General features: G+C 41.4%; 2 protein-coding genes across 2 annotated transcripts in view; one reads left to right on the top strand and one right to left on the bottom strand.

Moving 5' to 3' along the window:
- Positions 1–6,948, bottom strand: part of rnf150a (ring finger protein 150a) — a 35,849-nt gene extending 28,901 nt beyond the window's left edge. The window contains exon 1 of the mRNA XM_017717644.2: positions 6,219–6,948. Coding sequence (XP_017573133.1) covers positions 6,219–6,675 — 457 coding nt within the window. The 5' untranslated portion in view covers positions 6,676–6,948. The remainder of the gene's footprint in view (positions 1–6,218) is intronic.
- Positions 6,949–8,632: 1,684 nt separating this feature from the next.
- znf330 (zinc finger protein 330) lies at positions 8,633–19,703 on the top strand. The gene is made up of 10 exons (XM_017717645.2): positions 8,633–8,767; positions 10,921–11,062; positions 12,085–12,104; positions 12,283–12,353; positions 12,684–12,760; positions 17,492–17,618; positions 18,649–18,753; positions 18,853–18,899; positions 19,008–19,125; positions 19,211–19,703. The coding sequence occupies exons 2-10, from the start codon at positions 10,943–10,945 to the stop codon at positions 19,486–19,488; spliced, it is 963 nt and encodes a 320-aa protein (XP_017573134.2). The 5' UTR covers positions 8,633–8,767; positions 10,921–10,942; the 3' UTR covers positions 19,489–19,703.
- Positions 19,704–20,307: the final 604 nt, after the last annotated feature.

Below are 20,307 nucleotides of genomic sequence, written 5' to 3'. Positions count from 1 at the left end.
ATGATAACTGATATCAGGGAAGAGAAAACATTAAGTACAACAGAAAGAAGACACCTTTATATCCCCCCACCCCACCTCCATTTATCACCATAGACACAGCAGTTAACATGGCCAAACAAACGCAGGCATGCACTAGGATATCACTGCTGTAACAGCACTTCCTCATCCTGTACTTCCCTCTCACTTAGTAGAGGGAATCATGCTTAAAGATGGAGATTAGGCTGAAATCCAGGTCACTTTAGAGCTTCTATGTCTTGAGTCATGAGTTCCAGAACTGACTGGCTGTGTACACCACATGAAAAGGGCGAAGGCAGTAAACGCAGCCCTACTACATCACTGTGATAACCTGCTTAGTCACAGAAAAGTTGAAATTAACTCCAGATTAAAGCCATCCAGATGCTGCTAGATAGATAAAAACAGAATATAGGACAAATTAAAGTTTTGGGTTGATTTCAGGTGAGTGCTATACCAACACTTACTGGCCATAAAGTGGACAAGGTAGGGCTGAAAGATTTGTTTTACATCAAAATCTGAATTTCAAAGAATGCACTTTTTAAAATCACAACAGCTGTGAATCTAATTTCATCAAATGGAGGAATTAACCTGATAAGCTTGTGAACTACCAGTACAGGAGTTAGACTAACCAGAAACAACACCCATTTGGTGTTTACATGACAACACAACCACACCTAACTGGCAGTCTGGGACATTTAAAGTTTCCAGCCAGAAAAAAAACCCAGTGTGTGACAGAGTACCAAAAAGTTAAAAAAAATCTGTGCTTATTTTTAATATGTTGGATGAAAATTACATCATAAAGAGTTTGTGAAAGTATTTAAAAAGGAATAAGAAGATGCAGAACATGAAAAGAGAAAAAAGGCAAGAGTCTAACTGGCTTGTTAATGTAAAGTGAGTGAAAAGAGACAGGCTCATATAGACCAGGAGATTCCCTAAGTGTTGAACAAATTTTAGCCCAATCCAAATTTTTGTTAGCAGTTATTAGATTACTTCCAAGACCATCTGATTACTAAGTCCTTTATGAGCTGGATCAGGTATACTGAGGCAGGAATTAGTTGAAACTGCGTATGGCAAAGAGGGCCCAGAAGCAGGATTGGGGAAAAAAAATAAAATAAAAAATACATACTGATATTTGGGATGGTCAGTTTTCCTTGTGGAGTGACTGACTTTTCAGAGGGTTCTGGAACATTTCTGAAGAAGCCCTGCTTTAGTGTCATCATCCATCCAGGGAATACAACCTGGACTACCCAAAAATCGACACAATGCAAAGAATAGTTTTTCTGCTCCAACCTGAGACCAGATTGAACTCGGTAGAACAAATTCAGAACGAATTCAAACGGAGATGAGAAAAGAAATGAATCCACTTATTGATGGAGAGCATTTAGAAAGCTAGCGTACATCTTACTCATCCGAGACAAATCCTGGATGAAAAACAAAACAGGTAGTAAATACGCCCAAGATTAAGAGGCTTGTCTTGAGGCCTCGGGATCATTTAAGGTACTTTACGAGTAGAACCAGGGACACGCTTCATTACTTACACAATGCAACCATTCACTCTGTCACTCTGTCACTGTTGGCTGTTATGAATCAATAATAAAACATCAAATGCTGGCCTGGGTTAGTTTCTGGCCTTGGTTATTTTCTGATGAAGCTTGTTAAGTCAGAAGAAAGTGAACTTAAGATACAGTATAAACTCAGGCTGTACACCATCCCGCAGAACTCAGCTGCTAATCAGAGCTAACAGCACAGTGTGAATCTTTCCACTCAATAAAGCATTAATAAACTCATTTAGGCACGGAGAAACACTGCTCCATAATCCTGGGTATACAAAACATGACATTATCCTTGCTTTACTGCCTTAGGATAGAGTTTGTAATTGGAGTGAATTTATTAGGACTGTGCTGTCTAATCTTATACCGCTGGTGGGGATCCACGCTTTTGTTCCTACCAAGGAACAAGATTTTTTAATGAGTTTAATTAGGTTTTCTATTAAACGGTTGCAATAAAAACTCTAGAATCTTATAGATACATCTTATGGCAAAAGTATGTGGACACCTTTACCCAGATGAGACTGCTGGACATCCCATTCTAAAACATTGGGGATTAATATAGGGTTGACCCATCCTTTGCAGCTGTAACAGTGGCCACTCTTTTGGGAAGGCTTTCTGTAACATTTTAAGAGTTGGACAAGAAGCCCTGGCTCAATTCCAATTCATCCAAAAAGTGTTCAGTGTGGTCGAGGGCAGGTCTCCATGCACGTCACAGGAGTTCCTCCAGACTCAAACTATGTCTTTATGGACCTTGCTTTGTGCACAGGGGCACAGCTATGCTGGAACAGGAAAGGACCTATCCCAAACTGTTGCCATAGAATTGTAGGCATATAATTGTCTAAAATGTCTTTATATGCTGCGGCATTAAGATTACCCATCACTGGAACTAAGGGGGACAAACCCTGAATACAGCCCCAGACCATTATACCTCCTCCACCAAATTTTGCTGTTGTGTTCTCATAGGAGGCAGTCTGCTAGCATCTGCCAAATTAAGATTCTTTTTTAAGACTGACAGATAAAAATGGATTAATTCATTTCAGAAAACATGTTTCCACCACTTTAAAGTCCAGTGTTGGCATGCTTTACACAACTCCACCTTGGCATTATGCATTTTGACCTTAGGCTTGCGTGCAGCTGCTCGGCCATGGAAACTCATTTCGCTGAACCCTCTGCTCAGTTCTTTTGGTGATGTTGTTTCCAGAGGTGGTTTCGAACACTGTAGTGATACACAAATGAACTTCTGGCAAAGGTGGTATCCTATAGCAGTGCCATGTTTAAAGACACTGGGCTCTTCAGTATGACCCAATCGACTATCAATGTTTTTATAAACAAGATTGCATGGCTATGTGCTTCATTTTATCTACCTGTTGAGTGTGGCTGAAACACCTGAACTCAATAACAAGGAGGGATGTCCAAAGCAGCTTTGCTTTTCTGACCATTACTTCAACTAAGAGTGGAAAATATGGAAAAACCTATATGATTTGCATCGTGATATTTCATTTTATTGAGATTATTGAATAACTTGGAACAAAACAGTGTCACATGTTAAAAAGGTCTATGGAAAGATGGGATGCACCAAAGTTTCAGTAACTTTTGGCCAGAAATGGGTTATGCATGACATTAGACAAGTCATTTGTAATCACTGCTTATTCTGGGAATTAAGAAAGGGAACAACACTCAAGAACTTCTCTACCACACATTTGATATGACTTGAAAACAACCTGCACAATATGCAGAATAAACAACAGAAGCAGAACATTCAGCCTACATACCCAAAATGAGTAAATGAGCTAGTGACATAATTAGCTGACTTTTTGGTACTATGATCTATATACACTTGTCGCTGTTGCTGCTGTCGTTCAGTACCTCACAGCGGTACAGGACCGGCAGTGGCCTGCAAAAAACCGCCACTGTGATAGCATTACTGGACTAGCCACAGCATTCCTGGTGTTAGCCACTATATTTATTTATTTATATAGTGTTTTGAACACATGCAAATGTGATGGTAATCAGTGTTGTGCTTTTCAGTGAAGTTTGCATGCTGTTGCATATGAAAGGGTTTGCTTGGACTTCATATGCCGAAGTTCAGCACCTGTATTTCTGGAAAAATACCCACATCCACATTTTTCCACCACTGCAGCTGAAAGCTTTGGGAAAAGGGAAGTCTTGACAAAACTTTCCGTTAACAGCTGAAGGGCACAGCTAGTGATGGGAGAATTTTCAATCACTGCTCTGCTGAAAGATGGAACAATTGTAGTCCATCTACTGTAATAATAATAATGTAGCAGAAATCTGTCCATTTATGATACACGCTGTTATTCAATTCAAAGACGTGCACCATGAAGTAACTGACCACAACAACAATAACATGTATTGCCCACCCCTAACTTCAGCAGTCTTTCTGCATGAGCAGGCGACCAATACTTGGTGGACATGCAGAAAATGTTCTATTTATTATTTGACATGCAAGCTATTTCTTATGCTCACAAATGGGTCACGAACCAACTGTGTAAAAAAGCCTTGAGCAAGAACAGCAGCATGACTTCCTTTCCTAACAATTTAACCTTCCCTATTTGGTTCAATAGTTTTGTACATGGACTGTGAGTTTGTCAAGGCAAGAGCAGGATCTTGTTAGTGTTTCTTATACTTTAGAAAAATATAATAGGGGCACATGTAAAAGCTTGAGGGTTTTGTATGGTGATAATGTTTGTGTCTTAATATAAGGCTGGGAAATCTTCCAGGTCAAAGCTCAGAATGTCTACACTTCACATGTTATAGCATACAAACGCAAACAGGCACCAAGCCATGGCCTGCCAAAAGCACATTACTTTTAAGCTAGCAATGAAGCCTTGTTCAGTGAGCTCAGTGAAAATGACTGCAGAAAATGTGGTGTGAGCTTCTTCTTTTCACATGTTTCACTTTAAGGGCACTTCTACAAGCATTTTCAAGCCACGTTTATGCTAAAATGCTGATTTCACTGATTTAGAAATGCAGCCCTTCAGGAATCGGAGTGCAAAAGTGCATAGGTGGTCAGTTAATGGTGCATTTTTACTGTGCTATCACTACCAACATGAAGATGTGTGAAAACAGATTTACTTCATAAAACAATGACCACTTAAGTCTGTTATTCAGCATTACAGCACACAGGCTACCTCACATTTAGATTCATAGGAGGCTAAATCAAAACACCAATGTTCTTCAGTGTTGACAGAGGGTGCCATATTGGTGGCCAGCTGTGGCTGTTGAATTCATATATTCAACCAAGTCTGCACCTGGTAAGAGAAAGGGTTCGCAGTAGAGAGAGCTGCTTGGGTTCCTTTTATAGGAGGACATAGCTTTGGTTCCTATGCTCAACCAGAGGCAGCGACAGAAACAGAACACAGAGAAGTTTACATATTTACATGATTGCACAAACAGATCATTTAGGTCACTACACTAAATAAACCATTTTACTGAGAATAATTAAACATCCACTGTTGACCCGAACCAAAGCACGCTGGAGCACTTTTGAACTCTCACTGGGTTCATTTCTAAAGCAACTTTAATACTGTATCAAAAAACAATGCTTTAAAGACCTCTCATGCTCTTTCAAGAGGTCCCCATTTCCATCATTTGAAGCATTTTACAGGCTTTGAATATGCATGTTTTCAATACTACTTTAACCCTTATGTGCTGTTCATTTTCAATGATTAACAAACGAAAAATGTGATGCAATTTACTATTATTTCAACCTCAGATTCTTGATCTTTGCTCATTTTCTGTGAAGAACATATAACACATTTGCAGTTCCTTCACACTGTAAACCCCCCACACATTTGTATTACACATGTGGTGTAGGGGTGAACCCTCAGGGAATAACAGTGTGGAAGTGCTGTGTCCCTTCACTCTGTTCTCTTCCTACATGGCATGCTGTAAGAGTGTGTGTGTGTGGACATCATGGACAGGCTGCTGACTGGCTACAGCTGCTAAAGGAGATCCCTATGCTGTCCACTTGTATATTTTAAACATGATATTTAGTAACAGAAACATCACCACCACACAAGACTTAAATATTAACAAAAAAGGGTCTATATAGAACCTTAAACAACACGTTCACCATCAATGCGAATTCTAGCATCAAATGGTTTCATATAGAATTTGCGGTTATAAATAGCACCATTGCTTACTAAAGAAACCTTTGAAGAACCATCTTTTTAAATGTGAGGAGCTGTACAGAATCAAGACAATTTAATGCATGAAACAGCAAAAAATGAACTGAATATTGCCAGAATTGAAAATCCATAGTTACTGAAATTGAAAATATACGTATCACTACACCCCTGTGTTAAAATACAAATAGTGTGGCATTTCAAAGGCATTGAAAACGTCATTGAAATGCCTAAAAGGAAGAGTTTAAAAATAAATGTACACAATAATTGGTGTCCCAAGTTGCCATTTAGCTCTGCACTGCAGCTAACAAGTAAAGGAAATCAATGTCACCAACAACCGTTTCGGGTGACAGATTAGTACTAAACTAAACGAGTAAACTAGGGACACTAAACATGTCTTAGCTGATCTCTGACTAAAAAGAGAAATTGTGCAAATACCAGCGAACCATTTGTTTAAAGGGTAAGACGAGCTAGAAAAGTTGCCAGAGCCAGCTTTAATCCCTACCTTGGTGAGGCATGGTTATAGTTTCGTTGGAGTTACTCGATCCCACGTTGAAGATGACCACGGCGGAGGCATTGAGGCTCGCTGCGAGCCGGATTTTCTCTCGGTACGTGCAGTTCCCCCGGGCTATGAGCGCTATCCATGGGCTCTGGTGGTCACGGCTGGTGGGGAACCTGGTGTTACTGTCGCAGGCCTGCCTGTCGTGTCCAGGCGCGGGCAGCAGCACGGTCCCCCGAGCCTCCCGCTTGGGTGAATGCTCTCCGTACCGCCCGCACTCAGTCTTCTCCGTCCGCAGCTCCGAGGTCACCGGGTCCACGTAGGTGATGTTGACAAAGGCCGTGTACCACTCTTCTTTCTCGGCCACGGTGAAGTCCAGGCACAGCAGGTGTACGAAGCAGAAAGACAGCAGCCACGTCGACAGAGCCAGGCTGCGGCACGCTTTCACCAGCGACACTGCCATGATGCTCTAACCGACCACGGTTGACCGTTGACTGTCTATGCAAGTCAACCTGCTCGCCCGCTCTGCTAGCTTAAGCGCTAGAGAAGGAAAGCCTCGAAACCTGAACTACCAAGCAACTGTTTCAATGAACTGCCTTTTAAGTAAACGCGTAATCTACTTTTTTACTGAACACAGCGAAACTAATACGAAACATTAATTCTACACGGCGCATCGCAGAGCTCACTTGGCCCAGTGTTGTTGTGGCTGAGCTCCAAGCGAAGCGACGTCCGACTGTTGAACGAATCGGTTCGTTTGAACAGAATCTTTGTAGTGAATCAGTCAAATTGATTCACTGATGCAACAAACTGAATCGAACTGTTTTAGTTTGATTAAGTTTAGGATGTATATTTTTTAGGAGATACATTTTTATCAATAGAGACATTTTGTTTTGCAATTTAGAATGAATTGATGGTCTTGTGAGGTCCCTGTGCACTGGAGGCCTCAGGTACTCCAAAAAAAGCATATACACCTTTTGGGACACTTACACATTTACACCTACAGGAGCTTTTATGACATCCCATTCTAAATCCATAGACATTAATATGGAGTCGGTCCCCCCTTTGCAGCTATAACAGCATTGACTCTTCTGAGAAGCTTTCTGCAACATTTTGCAGTGTGTCTGTGGAATTTTGCCCATTCATCCAGAAGAGTGTTTGTGAGGTCAGACACTGATGTTGGACGAGAGGACCTGGCTCTCTGTTCTAGTTCATTCTAAAGGTGTTGAGGTTAGGTCTCTGTGCAGGCCAGTCGAGTTTGTTTTCACCAAACTCACTCAACCATGCCTTTGTGGACCTTGCTTCATGCTGAACCTGAAATGGGCCTTCCCCAAACTGTTCCCGCGAAGTTGCATACAAATTGTCCAAAATGTCTTGGTATGCCGAAGCAGATTTCCCCTCACTTGAGCTAAGGGTCCTATGTGAATTCCTGAGAAACAACCACATAGCATTATCCCTCCCCCACCAAACTTTACAATTGGCACAGTACAGTCAGATAATGTTAATTTCCACTGATGCAGTGGCGGTGTGCTTTACACCACTCCACGTGATGCTGTGCATTGTGATTGGTGATGTAAGGCTTACATGCAGCTGCTCAGCCATGGGAGCCTGTGCCATGAAGCTCCTGGGGCATAGTTTCTGTGCTGATGTTGATGTGAGAGGAGGTTTGGAACTCTGCAGCTACTGAGTCAGCAGAACGTTGGCAGCTTTAATGCACTATGCAGCTCAACACTTGGTGACCCCACTGTAACTTTATGTGGCTGAGTTACTGTGGTTCCTAAACACTTCCACTTTTTCAATAATACCGTTCACAGTTGATTGTGGAATTTCTAAGAGGAAAGAAATTTTATAAACTGTTTTGTTGCAATGGTGACATCCTTTCATAATACTCCACTCAAGTAAAGTGTTTCAAGTATATAAGCTTTTGAGGACCCCTAAAGCCCCTTGCAGTAAGAGGGCCCTAAGCGCTGGCTCCAGTGGGCCAGTCAGAAGTCCACCTGTATGTATATTGAGATGAGAATGAAGTTGATTTGTTATTCAAAGAATCACTGAATCGGACTGTCTATTGAATGCAATTGACAGTTCGAAAGAATCGGTTCAAGCAAAATTAATCTGAGTAAATCGTCACTACAGCTGATGTTGCCAGGTAAAAGCCACTCGGATCTGCGAATTTACGCTTGCAGCTTGTATCACAGAAGAGTCTACTGTAAGGGACTGTGAAATACATGGCAACCCGCTTAGATTGTCGTTTGATCCGTTTGGAGCTCAAAGACCGCCCTCTTCTGGAGTGGCGCCCGAGCAGTCGAACTAAAAACGTTCAGCAAACATAAAAAAACAATTTATAATTCAGTTTAATATAAATTCCTAAATGTTATGATCAAAGCAAAATGTAAAGACTTTTGTACATGCGTCAGTGAACACTGTGCTGTAGTGGTAATAAGGGTTCCTATCAGGAACTTTTATTTGGTAGCTCTCGTTTCTACGGCGAGGTTTTCGGTGAGGACCCGGCTCGCCAGCGAAGTAGCTAAGGCGGCTGTGAGGACAGACGGTTTTGTGTGGTATGTTTAAAATGGTTGGCAGTTTTCTGAGAAGTGTTATATAGTGTAGTTTGTGTGTAAATATCATTATATGTAGCGTCGATAAACCACGCTCGAGGCTGCTGACAGAAAGCTCAGCCTTTCTAGTCTTCTGTGCCTTAGCTTAGCTCTGTTTCCCAGTCCTGCTCCTGCAGTCCGTCTGCCCTGGACATTTAGTTAGACAGCCAGCGTGTTTACTGCTGTTTCATACGCTAGATGTGTTTTATCAGCTCACTCCTGAGCCCTTCGTGAAGTTAAAATGACAGCAGGAGGACTACAAAATGAGGCGTAGGGTTGACATGAATAACCTGTGACTCATGTTGCTCAGTCTTCCTCGTCTCTTCTCCTGCTCCTGAACTCGAGGGTGGATTTAACCTAGTTAGGTTGGTGAGTTTGGAGCTGCGTCCAAAACCACATAACTTACTACTGTACTACACACACGACACCAGTCAACGGACTTCTAGTGGTAGTGTGCTGTTTTTGACATACAATTTAGTGTGTTAGTATGCGGTTTTGGACGCAGCCTGGTGCTCTGGGCAAAAGACAGGAATAAGCCCCCCCTGGTGCATACTATTAAATTAGTTGAGTCTCTGGGCTTATCTTAACAAATTTAGTTATCTTTAGTGTCGTCAATATGCCCAGTATTTTTCATTTAGAGATTGTTGTAAGAGTGTTAAAATATGAAAGTAATTCTAGTCATTTTTAAGTAATTATATTAAGTGAAATTAACTCGCTATACCATCAGATACTTTGGCTTATTGTAAGGAATGGGCTTGAAGCAAAATGATCTGACGGTCTAATTTAGATTGGTACAGATATTAGAGAATGATTAGCATTATTATTCTGTTCTGACTGGGAAAAAAAAACAAGTTAGATGTGAGATTATAGTAACAACTCTTTGATCTCCACCCACTTTTTGCATTTATCTGGTGCTCTTGGTTAACTTTATTAGATTTTCCCTCTCAATACCCAGAATATCAGACTAAAGAACCCTCTCTCCGAACTCTAGATTGTCACTTAATTGGTTTCTCATAGCAGTTTGTCTTTACAGTCGTCATCATGTAAGAACATGGAATAGTCCATTATAACTGGGTCCTGGGGCATTGGAATTACTGAAAATAACTGCTACATTTGCAGATAATATCTACATAGTATATATGCTTTGTATTTTAATGCAATTGTTGGCTCAGGGGGCCCTAGGTGGCTGGATCAGCTTTTTCCAAGTCCTGCTCCTGTGGTCCACTTGCACTGGACAACTGAGCATCAGTGGACAGAACTGTTGACCACATTGTCTTAGACTAGTACCATTTACAAAAAACAACTGTACAAAATGATTCACATTCTATAGCTATGATGTAGAAATTAATATGACAGTTATGCTTCTAAAAAGCATGTGTGTTTTAGACATATGCCTGATAACTGCCTTTCAAACTAAGAATATTGTAAATTGAGAGAGCTGTAATTGGGAAGAGGGATCGTGAGATCGGCCACAGGCTGGGACAGGCGGCAGCAGTGATGCGGTCACTGTACCGGATCGTAGTGGTGAAGAGGGAGCTGAGCCAAAAGGCGAAGCTCTCTGTTTACTGGTTGGTCTACATCCCAACCCTCACCTATGGTCATGAGCTGTGGGTAATGACCGAAAGAATGAAATCACAAATACAAGCATCAGAAATGAGCTTTCTTCACAGGGTGGCGGGCTACACTCTATTTGATAGGGTGAGGAGCTCGGCCATCCGGGAGGAGCTCGGAGTAGAGCCACTACTCCTCCGCATTGAGAGGAGCCAGCTGAGGTGGTTCGGGTATCTGATTCGGATGCCCACTGGACGCCTCTCGGTGGGGGTGTACCAGGCACAGCCTACCAGGAAAAGACCCTGGGGTCGTTCTAGGACCCGCTGGAGGGATTACATATCTAAGTTGGCCTGGGAGTGGCTTGGGGTCCCTGGGAATGAGCTGGAGGAAGTTGCGGGGGACAGGGTCATCTGGGATTCTCTGCTCTCCCAACTGCTACTGCGACCCTATTTGGACTAAGCGGTTAACAATGATGATGATGATGATGATGAGTTAGCTGTAATCTTCTGTTAGTAACTCACCCTGGCTAAGTGGTCTCTGGTTCATGCTGTTTTCTCTCTGGGTAGTTCAATATTTGAGAGACGGACAATGCCGAAGAAGAAGACCGGTGCCCGCAAGAAGGCTGAAAATCGGAAGGAGCGAGAAAAACAAAATCGTGCAAACAGAGAGAATGTTGATGTGGCAAAACATCCCTGCAATTCAGGCATGGTAAGAGTGTTGGAAATGCGCTAAAATGCACACACATCATATTATTTTTCAAAGTTTTTAGTATTCAGTCCTAAACTTTTTAAAGCAGAGGGCTTCAAATTTGGATCTTGAATGTAGTTTCCAGTCCTGGACTTTAGTTACCAGTTGGTATAATACTAAGTTGCCAATAAGTTAACTGCCAGTGAATATGAAGATTCAAGATGAGGAACTGGATCAAATGTCTAGATTCGAAGACAACTGATTTAACAGGGCACTCTGACTAAAATAAAATATTTATTCATTGCTAAATCTGTCTCTAGAAAACAAGTGAGATTTTCTGGTTTAAAGCTCTATGAAAATCCTTTTCTGATTATGTATCTTGAAAGTAGGAAGAATTTTAAAAAAGGTTCATCTGCTTTGAAGTGGAATTAAAGTGGGAGCAGACTGTTTTGAAAAGGCTAAAAGCTGATGAATGAAGGAAGCCAGAGAGTAAATGTTACGGCTAAGAAGCTGAATGCGTTAGTGCAACTGACTATGGTCTTCAAACCACTTTTTCAATGAGGAAAATGGATTAGTCAGATGAGGAGGATGAAGATATTACATCTCAGTTTAACTTCTTTTCTCTGGCCGAATCAGTTAAAAATTGAATGAAGATGTTTTCTTCATGATTTTGTTCGACAGTCAAGGTTAGAGTTTGGCTGTATTTATTAGCCTATAGATCGGTGGCTAAGCTAGCAGTTAATATTGAATGACACCAAAGGGATTTACAAAGAAATTTTATGATGTATTTGTGTAATGCATGCTGGGTGTTGTAGTGAGAGAACAGTGATGAACAAAAAACATATTCTATATATAATCAACATCTATGCGAGTTCTGTCAAACTGATGAGACAGAGGGCTATAACACCATGTTGCTGACTACTGCATTACATAACAGATAACATTGAACAGTAGTTTTAGGCTGAAGTGCCCCTTTAAACCTGTTACTCCTGTTGGTAAGTTCATATATTGTTCTAATAGATATATTTGGTTGATGTTTTCAGGACTGTGACAAGTGTCTAAGGTGAGCTTCCTCATTTGATTTTCATCAAGTTACAGACTATTTTTTGCCTTTTGTCACAACTTGTGCAACCAGCTTGAAAAGTAAGGTTGGTATGGTAGAAGACCCTGTTTGGTATATTTTTATGTTCATGTTTGTTGTTTCTTTTGCATGTTTTAATGTGTGTTTTATTTCCTACTAGACGACAGAAAAACAGAGCATTCTGCTACTTCTGTGCTTCGGTGCAGAAGCTTCCAATGTGTGCCCAATGTGGTAAGTTGTACATCATGTATTATCAAAGTCAGACTAATATCCTGTGCTTGATAACATATTGATAAATAATTGAAGGACAAAACATTATTTCTGATAACACAAGTTCCAATGTAGATGAGAGTAAGGCACCAAAATTTGACCAAATTGGACCAAAAGCCTGCACTGCCCAAAGCTAAATGACTAGTCATGTTTCTCAGCAGATGGCCATATTGTTTATCTGTCAACTTTGCTCAAAGCCCATAAAGTGTCCAAATGTGAATCTTGCTTTGCATGTTTGCAGTTTTATAGCATCAATCATGCTGTAATGGGTTTTGCTCACTGTTTTCAAAGGAAAAACAAAGTGCATGAAGTCCTCTGACTGCGTCATAAAACATCCTGGAGTACACAGCACTGGAATGGGTATGGTGGTAAGCAAAAGATTCTCATTGTACAGAGACAAATCATTGGTAATGTCAGGATAGTTGGTCCAGAATGTGTTTTCAAAATTGCAAACTAGCATTGACGGACATTCTCCAATGCAGGCATGTCAGACTGGCAACTTTCTGGACCAAAGTGGTGTGGATATTAGCATTTACCCTCATCTGACACTGACCGTTCAGTTCATGAAGGCCTTGCTAGTTAGCTGATGTGCTGATTTAGCTGATTCAGTACTTGTGGGCCAAAACAAACCAGCCATTAGGGGTGTACTTTGTGTACTTCTGGTGCCGGTCCCAAGCCCGGATAAATGCTGAGGGTTGCGTCAGGAAGGGCATTCGGCATAAAACTTCTGCCAAAACTATCATGCGGATCACAAATATGATTGCCATACCGGATCGGTCGAGGCCCGGGTTAACAACGACCGCCTCCGGTGCTGTTGACCAGCAGGGTGCCAGTGGTAATTGGACTACTACTGTTGAAGACCATCAAAGAGGAGAGGAGGAAGGCGGGTTAGAAGGCAGCGAGAGAGAAGGAAAGGCAGGAGTGTGGAGGTTAGAGTAGGGACTCTGAACCTAGGGACAATGGCAGAGAGCTTGCAGACATGATGGAGAGAAGGGAGGTAGATATTCTGTGTGTTCAGGAGACCAGATGGAAAGGAAGCAAGGCCAGGAACATTGGAGGTGGATTCAAACTGTTCTATCATGGTATAGAGAGGAAGAGAAATGGAGTAGGGATAATCCTAAAGGAACAGCTTGTGAAAAGTGTTCTGGATGTAAAGAGAGTGTGCAGTTGGAGTGACAAATGGTTTCAAGGTGAAAGTAGGGTTACATCAGGGATCAGCTTTGAGCCCCTTCTTGTTTGCAATGGTGATGGAAAGGTTGACAGATGAGGTCAGGCAGGAGACTCCATGGACCATGATGTTTGCAGATGACATTGTAATCTGTGGTGAGAGTAGAGAGCAGGTGGAAGAAAATCTGGAGACGTGGAGATTTGCACTGGAGAGGAGAGGAATGAAGGTCAGTAGAGACAAGACGGAATACATGTGTGTGAATGAGAGGGAGGCAGGTGGAAAGGTGAAGATGCAAGGAGTAGAGGTTGTTAAGGTGGATGACTTCAAATATCTTGGGTCAACCATCCAGAGCAATGGACAATGTAGAAAAGAGGTGAAGAAGAGGGTGGAGACGGGTGTCAGGGCTGATGTGTGACAGAAGAATAGCAGCAAGAGTGAAGGGGAAGGTTTACAAGACAGTAGTGTGTCCTGCTATGATGTATGGTTTGGAGACTGTGGCTCTGTCTAAAAGACAGAAGGCTGAGCTGGAGGTGGCAGAGATGAAGATGCTGAGATTTTCGTTGGGAGTGACAAGGATGGACAAGATTAGAAATGAGCAGATCAGAGGGACAGTGAAGGTGGAGCAGTTTGGAGATAAAGCCAGAGAGGCTAGGTTGAGATGGTTTGGACATGTGTTGAGGAGGAATAGTGGATATATTGGTCAAAGAATGTTGGAGATGGAGCTGCCGGGTAGAAGGAGAAGAGGTAGACCTCAGAGAAGGTTTTTGGATGCAGTGAATGTGGACATGGAGATGGTTGGTGTGAAAGTAGAGGAGGCAGTGGATAGGGCAAGATTGAGGCAGATGATCCGCTGTGGTGACCTCTAAAGGGAGCAGCTCAAAGAAGAAGTACTTGTGGGCCAAAACACTGAAGTCTGCAATGTTTTGGCCCACAAGAACTGGAGCCTGACACATGCTCTAACGTGACTGGGGGTTGCAGGCCTCTGCTGTTTGGCAATGAGTTTATTTAAAAAAAAAAAAAAAAGTTAGTTTAGAAGAAATCATTACTTTGTTGCTGTTTCACTGAAATACTAATGTTCACAAACCACAGCTATTTGTCCTGCTGTTGCAATGTGGGTCAAACTTTCAGCTCCGGCTTCCTGGCAGTAGAACCTCTGCAAACAGATTAAAAAGTTCAGTTGCACAAAGGAATTAGAAGGCATTGAACAAAAGGCATAACAAGATGTTCACTGCAGACATGCTTGAGAACTAGGAATAGGAATGTAGGCCAGTTTAATTAGTTTACATTAATCAAACCAGGACAAGTCAGATTGACCCAGTGCAACAAGAACATGTAAGGAAGGTTCAGGCAGAGCAAATGTGACGCCTCCATCAGCAATTATATTCATCACTCCTTCACAACAGTAGTGTGGAGAAATGAGGGAACAAACAGAAAATTGGCATAACAAAGACTTGTGCTTAAATGGGAGGGCTTGGGGGCATTTGCCTAGGACCCACTAATCACCTCCCTTGCCTGCACAGAGTTGCATTACAAAGGAATGTTACTTTAATAGCCTGTAATAGCATTTGATGGGAGATCCTTTTCTGGGCTGGCGCCTGCTGTTGCTACAAGCGGTTGTGTAACCTGAACATACCCTTTTATTGTCCAAAAAAAGTGAAGTAAAATTAAATGAGCAGGAAAAAGAGCATCTAGGCAGTATGTAAATGTGTGCTACTCTGTCTGGCTTCAGGTCATTTTTCTGATATAAAACAATGCAAATGGCCATCAGTAATACAGATTAGACATGAGTAAGCATACACTATATTAACAAAACTATTCAGTCACCCATCCACATAATTGAATTCAGGTGTTCCAGTCACTTCCACAGCCACAGGTATATAAAACCAAGCACCTAGGCATGCAGACTGCTTCTACAAACATTTGTGAAAGAATGGGTCGCTCTCAGGATAGGATGCCCCCTGTGCCACAAGTCCAGTCACGAAATTTCCCCTCTACTAAATATTCCAGTCAACTGTTGTTGTATTATAACAAAGTTATAACAAACGATTGGGAACGACAGCAACTCAATCGCTACAGACCTCCAAACTTCAGATTAGCCCAAGACCAGCATGGAGAGCTTTTTGGAATGGGTTTCCATGGCCGAGCAGCTGCATCCAAGCCTTGCATCACCAAGCACAATGCAAAGCATTGAATGCAGTGGTGTAAAGCATACGGCACATACTTTTGGCAATATAGTGTTTCTTAGGGAGGCTTTACACAGTAAACCTTTCATGTTAGTTATATGTTGTGAGTTGTCTGCAGCAGTTTCTGTGCAACTTGAGTTATATGAAGCAACGTGTAGCACAATATATTCAGTTATTCTGGTAGGTAGCCAAGTTAGCAGCTCGTAGTTTTCATAAGTTGTGTTATTCTTGCTACAGCCGGCGAGGTGTAATTCATATATTTGCAAGTTTTTTTTTAAATCATTGTGACTTTGTGACTTTTTTGTGACATCTTTGTCACTTTTTATATATATACATGTATATATGTGTGTGTCTTTATACATGTTCAACATTTGAAAATAATGTTTAAGTAGCCTTTACAGTTAAAGCCAACTTAATGTCTCTCATCCTATACTAGACGCACAACAAGTTTATCATGAATGGCATCTCAGTTTTCTCTTCTTTAATAACTTTTTTCTATTTGCATTTCAAACAACTCTGAGCTCTGTGTAAATTTATGGGCATCAGTAAAGGAGAAGATGAGTCTGGCTCTGTCAAAGACAAAAACAGCAGGCTAACAAAGAAGAAATAAAACGATGGAACAAACAGCTGTTGGCTCTAATACAATTGGGAACAAACGTTCTCTTTGAGACACTCGCATTTGTTGTCTTGGCTGAGGGACCAGAGTCGTGGCAGGGGAGATTCTCCTTTTAAATCACCCAATAAACTTTTCTGTTTTTTGATCCGATGAAATCAGTCAATAGAAAGTATGTCATTCTACATGTGACATCTGTCAACAGTCGAGTCTCTTAACGGTTGAGTTTCAAGTGGGTTGCAATAAACTTTTCTGTTTTTTGATCCGATGAAATCAGTCAATAGAAAGTATGTCATTCTACATGTGACCTCTGTCAACAGTCGAGTCTCTTAACGGTTGAGTTTCAAGTGGGTTGCAAAACACTACATTATGCAACTCAAGTGCAGTTAGTTTTAATGTAGATTTAAAGCCACCAAAGTTGCAAGAAAGTTTCACAAGGTAAAGCCAGTCTTGACTAGCTAGGTTAAATCTTGGAAGTTCATGAGTTTACGTAGCCATTAAGACATTCATAATCATTTTTTTCACAATAGACAAATTTTGTCCTGATCAACAACATATTGTCAGGGTCCTAAAATCTTATGTACATTTTTTCCCCTACATGGTTTGATCAGCAGTTGTCCTTCACATTGTGTGAAATGTTCATGATGAATATAAAAATGATTTTCATCTATTTTGCCTTTTTTTTAAGAACATTTAAGTATGCAGGCATGTACCAGTCAATTTCATATATTATTACTTGCTTTTCCACAATATTTTATCTTTTGTTGGTCATATCATCTCTATTTCATGATGTAAGAAAATGACTTTTCCAAGGTACTGGTGGACCAAATGAACCCTGTCACAACATGCCCTACATATCATAAAAGTTGACACATTGTGGCTCATAAAAATGGCCTTGTTGAAGATACAGTCAGTTTGTTATGTAATAATCAACATCCACAAAACCACAGTTTTTCTCTGTTTACTCATTCACTTAGTTAAGCAATGGTCTCACTGTTTGCACCTCAACATGACTTTTACAACACGGGTGTTACACCTTCAGGCCCTCAGAAATAATTTCTGAGATGAGAAAAAGCTATAGAAATCCTGGGACTCATTGATTTATAGAATGTACTGATATGTTTTTGCTCACTAGGGGGCAATATGTGACTTCTGTGAAGCCTGGGTGTGCCATGGGAGGAAGTGTCTGAGTACCCATGCCTGCTCCTGTCCACTTTCTGACGCCGACTGCATCGAGTGTGACCGCAGTGTTTGGGAACATGGTAAAAAAAAAGAAGAAAAAGTGTGTGTGTGTGTGTGTGTATGTGTATATATACACACACATACATACATACACATATACATATACACACACACACACAAATAATATACGTGTGTATATGTGTGTGTATATGTATATATATATATATATATATATATATATAATGTGTATATATGTGTATATATATATATATATATATAATGTGTGTGTATGTATGTATATGTACGTACGTATATACATACATACATACATACATACACACATACACTCAGATACACTCGGAGGGACATACATACTCACACTTACCGGCCACTTTATTAGGTACAATTGCTTGTTAACACACATAGCTAATCAGCCAGTCGCATGGGCGCAACTCAATGCATTTAGGCATGTAGAGGTGGTCAAGACAACTTGCTGAAGTGCAGACCGAGCATCAGAATTGGGATGAAAGATGATTTAAGTGACTTTGAACGTGGTTGTTTGTGTCAGACTGGCTGGTCTGAGTATTTCAGAAACTGCTGATCTACTGGGATTTTCACACACAACCATCTATAGGGATTACAGAGAACGGTCTGAAAAAGAGGAAATATCTATTTCAGTAGATCAGTATTCAGTATTTCAGGAAATAGCAGTTGCGTGGACAAAAATGGCTTGTTGATGTGAGAGGTCAGAGGAGAATTGGCAGACTGGTTTGAGATGATAGAAAAGCAGCAGTAACTCTGAGGAATGTTTCCAACTCCATGCTGAAAGTATGCCACGAAAATTAAGGTAGTTCTGAAGGCAAAAGGGGGTCCAACCTTTTACTAGCAAGGTGTACCTAATAAAATGGCCTGTATGCGTGTGTGTGTATATATATGTGTGTGTATGTATGTATATATGTGTGTATGTATAAACTGCAGATCTTAAAGGTTTATGCCAAATTAGACTGTATTGCATTACTTCTGTAGTCATATGGCAAATTTTAAGGCAGTAATTATTTCTACTGACCAGTTTGTCATTGAGGAAATGTTATGTAATATTCCTCGATGCAGGAGGCCGCATTTTCCGCTGCTCTTTCTGCCACAACTTCCTGTGTGAGGACGATCAGTTTGAACATCAGGCCAGCTGTCAGGTCCTAGAGGCCGAGACTTTTAAATGTGAGTTTGTGGGTATTTAGTATGAGTTTGCATAATTTTCTCCATTTGCTGCCTTTCATATATTTAGAATCATTCTCTCAAAATGTGTCCCGATTTTAGGTGTGTCGTGTAATCGACTGGGGCAGCACTCTTGTCTTCGATGCAAGGTGAGGCCTTTGTTTGTCCTCCAATACATATTTTGTATTAAACACTTCTGAGCTGCAGAAAAGGCTGTGCAGTGTTGAAAGCTCTACAGTGTATATTTGTCTCTGTAGGCCTGCTTCTGTGATGATCACGCTCGAAGCAAAGTCTTTAAGCAAGAGAAAGGCAAGGCACCTCCATGCCCAAAGTGTGGACACCAGACGCAGGAGACCAAAGACCTCAGCATGTCCAGTGAGTCTCTAGTACTCCAGTGCAATACAGAAGAGAAGTTGGTTGAGAATAACTTTTAATGCTCTTCTTGTTTGGTTTCTTGCAGCTCGCACTCACAAGTTCGGCCGGCAGAGTGGGGCTGATGACGATGACGGTTACTATTACGGGGCATCAGGCTACGATTCCTACTGGAAGAGCGTTGCATCTGGAGGAGGCCAGGAGGAAGAGGACAATGGAGATGATGATGACTATGAGGACGAAGATGATGAGGATGAAGAGGAGGAGGAAGAAGAGGAGGAGGAGGAGGAAGATGAAGCTGATGTGGAAGAAAAACTCACCAATCTGAATCTTGGTGCAAGTTCAGCTAGTGGAAAAATCCACTGAAGTAGTGTTGACTGAAGACGTGCTGCAACTCTCATATAAAACCACTTTTCTTTGAAAATCGTGTAAATTTCAATAATTGATTGGCTTAGACTTATGCCTCACCATAAATGCAGTCTTCAAAACTGGTCTGATTGTCTTTCTTTGGCAATTTCTTATGCAGTACTCAGGCCTGATAGTTTTCCGGCGCCACGCCGGAATCCGGCGTACCGACGTGCCTGCGAGAAAAAAAAAGGTTCTCCTAGTGCAGGGGTCGGCAAACTTTTTGACTCAGAGAGCCATAAAAGCAAAATAATTGGAAATTTATTTCAGTGAGAGCCACATAATGTATTAAAACGACGACGACATCTCACTCTAGCGAACGGGGGAGGGGGGGATGGGGAGTGACGACGCCGACATGTCAGTCAAGCGAACCGAAACTAAATACCGGACGTTTCTGATATTCCGCCCGAACATTTTTTTTAAGTCTCAAAAATAAAATACGTTAATTAAATTGATTATTTTCAAAAGCTGAGCCGCATTAGAGGCTCCGGAGCCGCGGGTTGCCGACCCCTGGCCTCGTGATCTGACCATAGGATCTGACGCTTCTCTTGATCTGACATGCGCAGGTTTCACTGTAACCAACACCAAGGCCGAGCCTACTAGCCATTAAGACAGTCAGACACAGGGGGGGCGGGACTTGCTTTGACCAAACAAACTGATAGATTCAGTAGGAAATCCCGGGAAATAGACGTGCGAATTTTTTTCCACTGTCAACGCGAAACGTATAAACTCAGCCATGGAACACAACTATATTAAGCCTGGGGAATATTTATTAATATA

The sequence above is a fragment of the Pygocentrus nattereri genome, chromosome 5, assembly GCF_015220715.1.
Source record: "Pygocentrus nattereri isolate fPygNat1 chromosome 5, fPygNat1.pri, whole genome shotgun sequence".
NCBI lineage: Eukaryota > Metazoa > Chordata > Actinopteri > Characiformes > Serrasalmidae > Pygocentrus > Pygocentrus nattereri.
The sequence above is the reverse complement of the archived record's forward strand: the minus strand, read 5'-3'. Positions and strand labels throughout refer to the sequence as shown.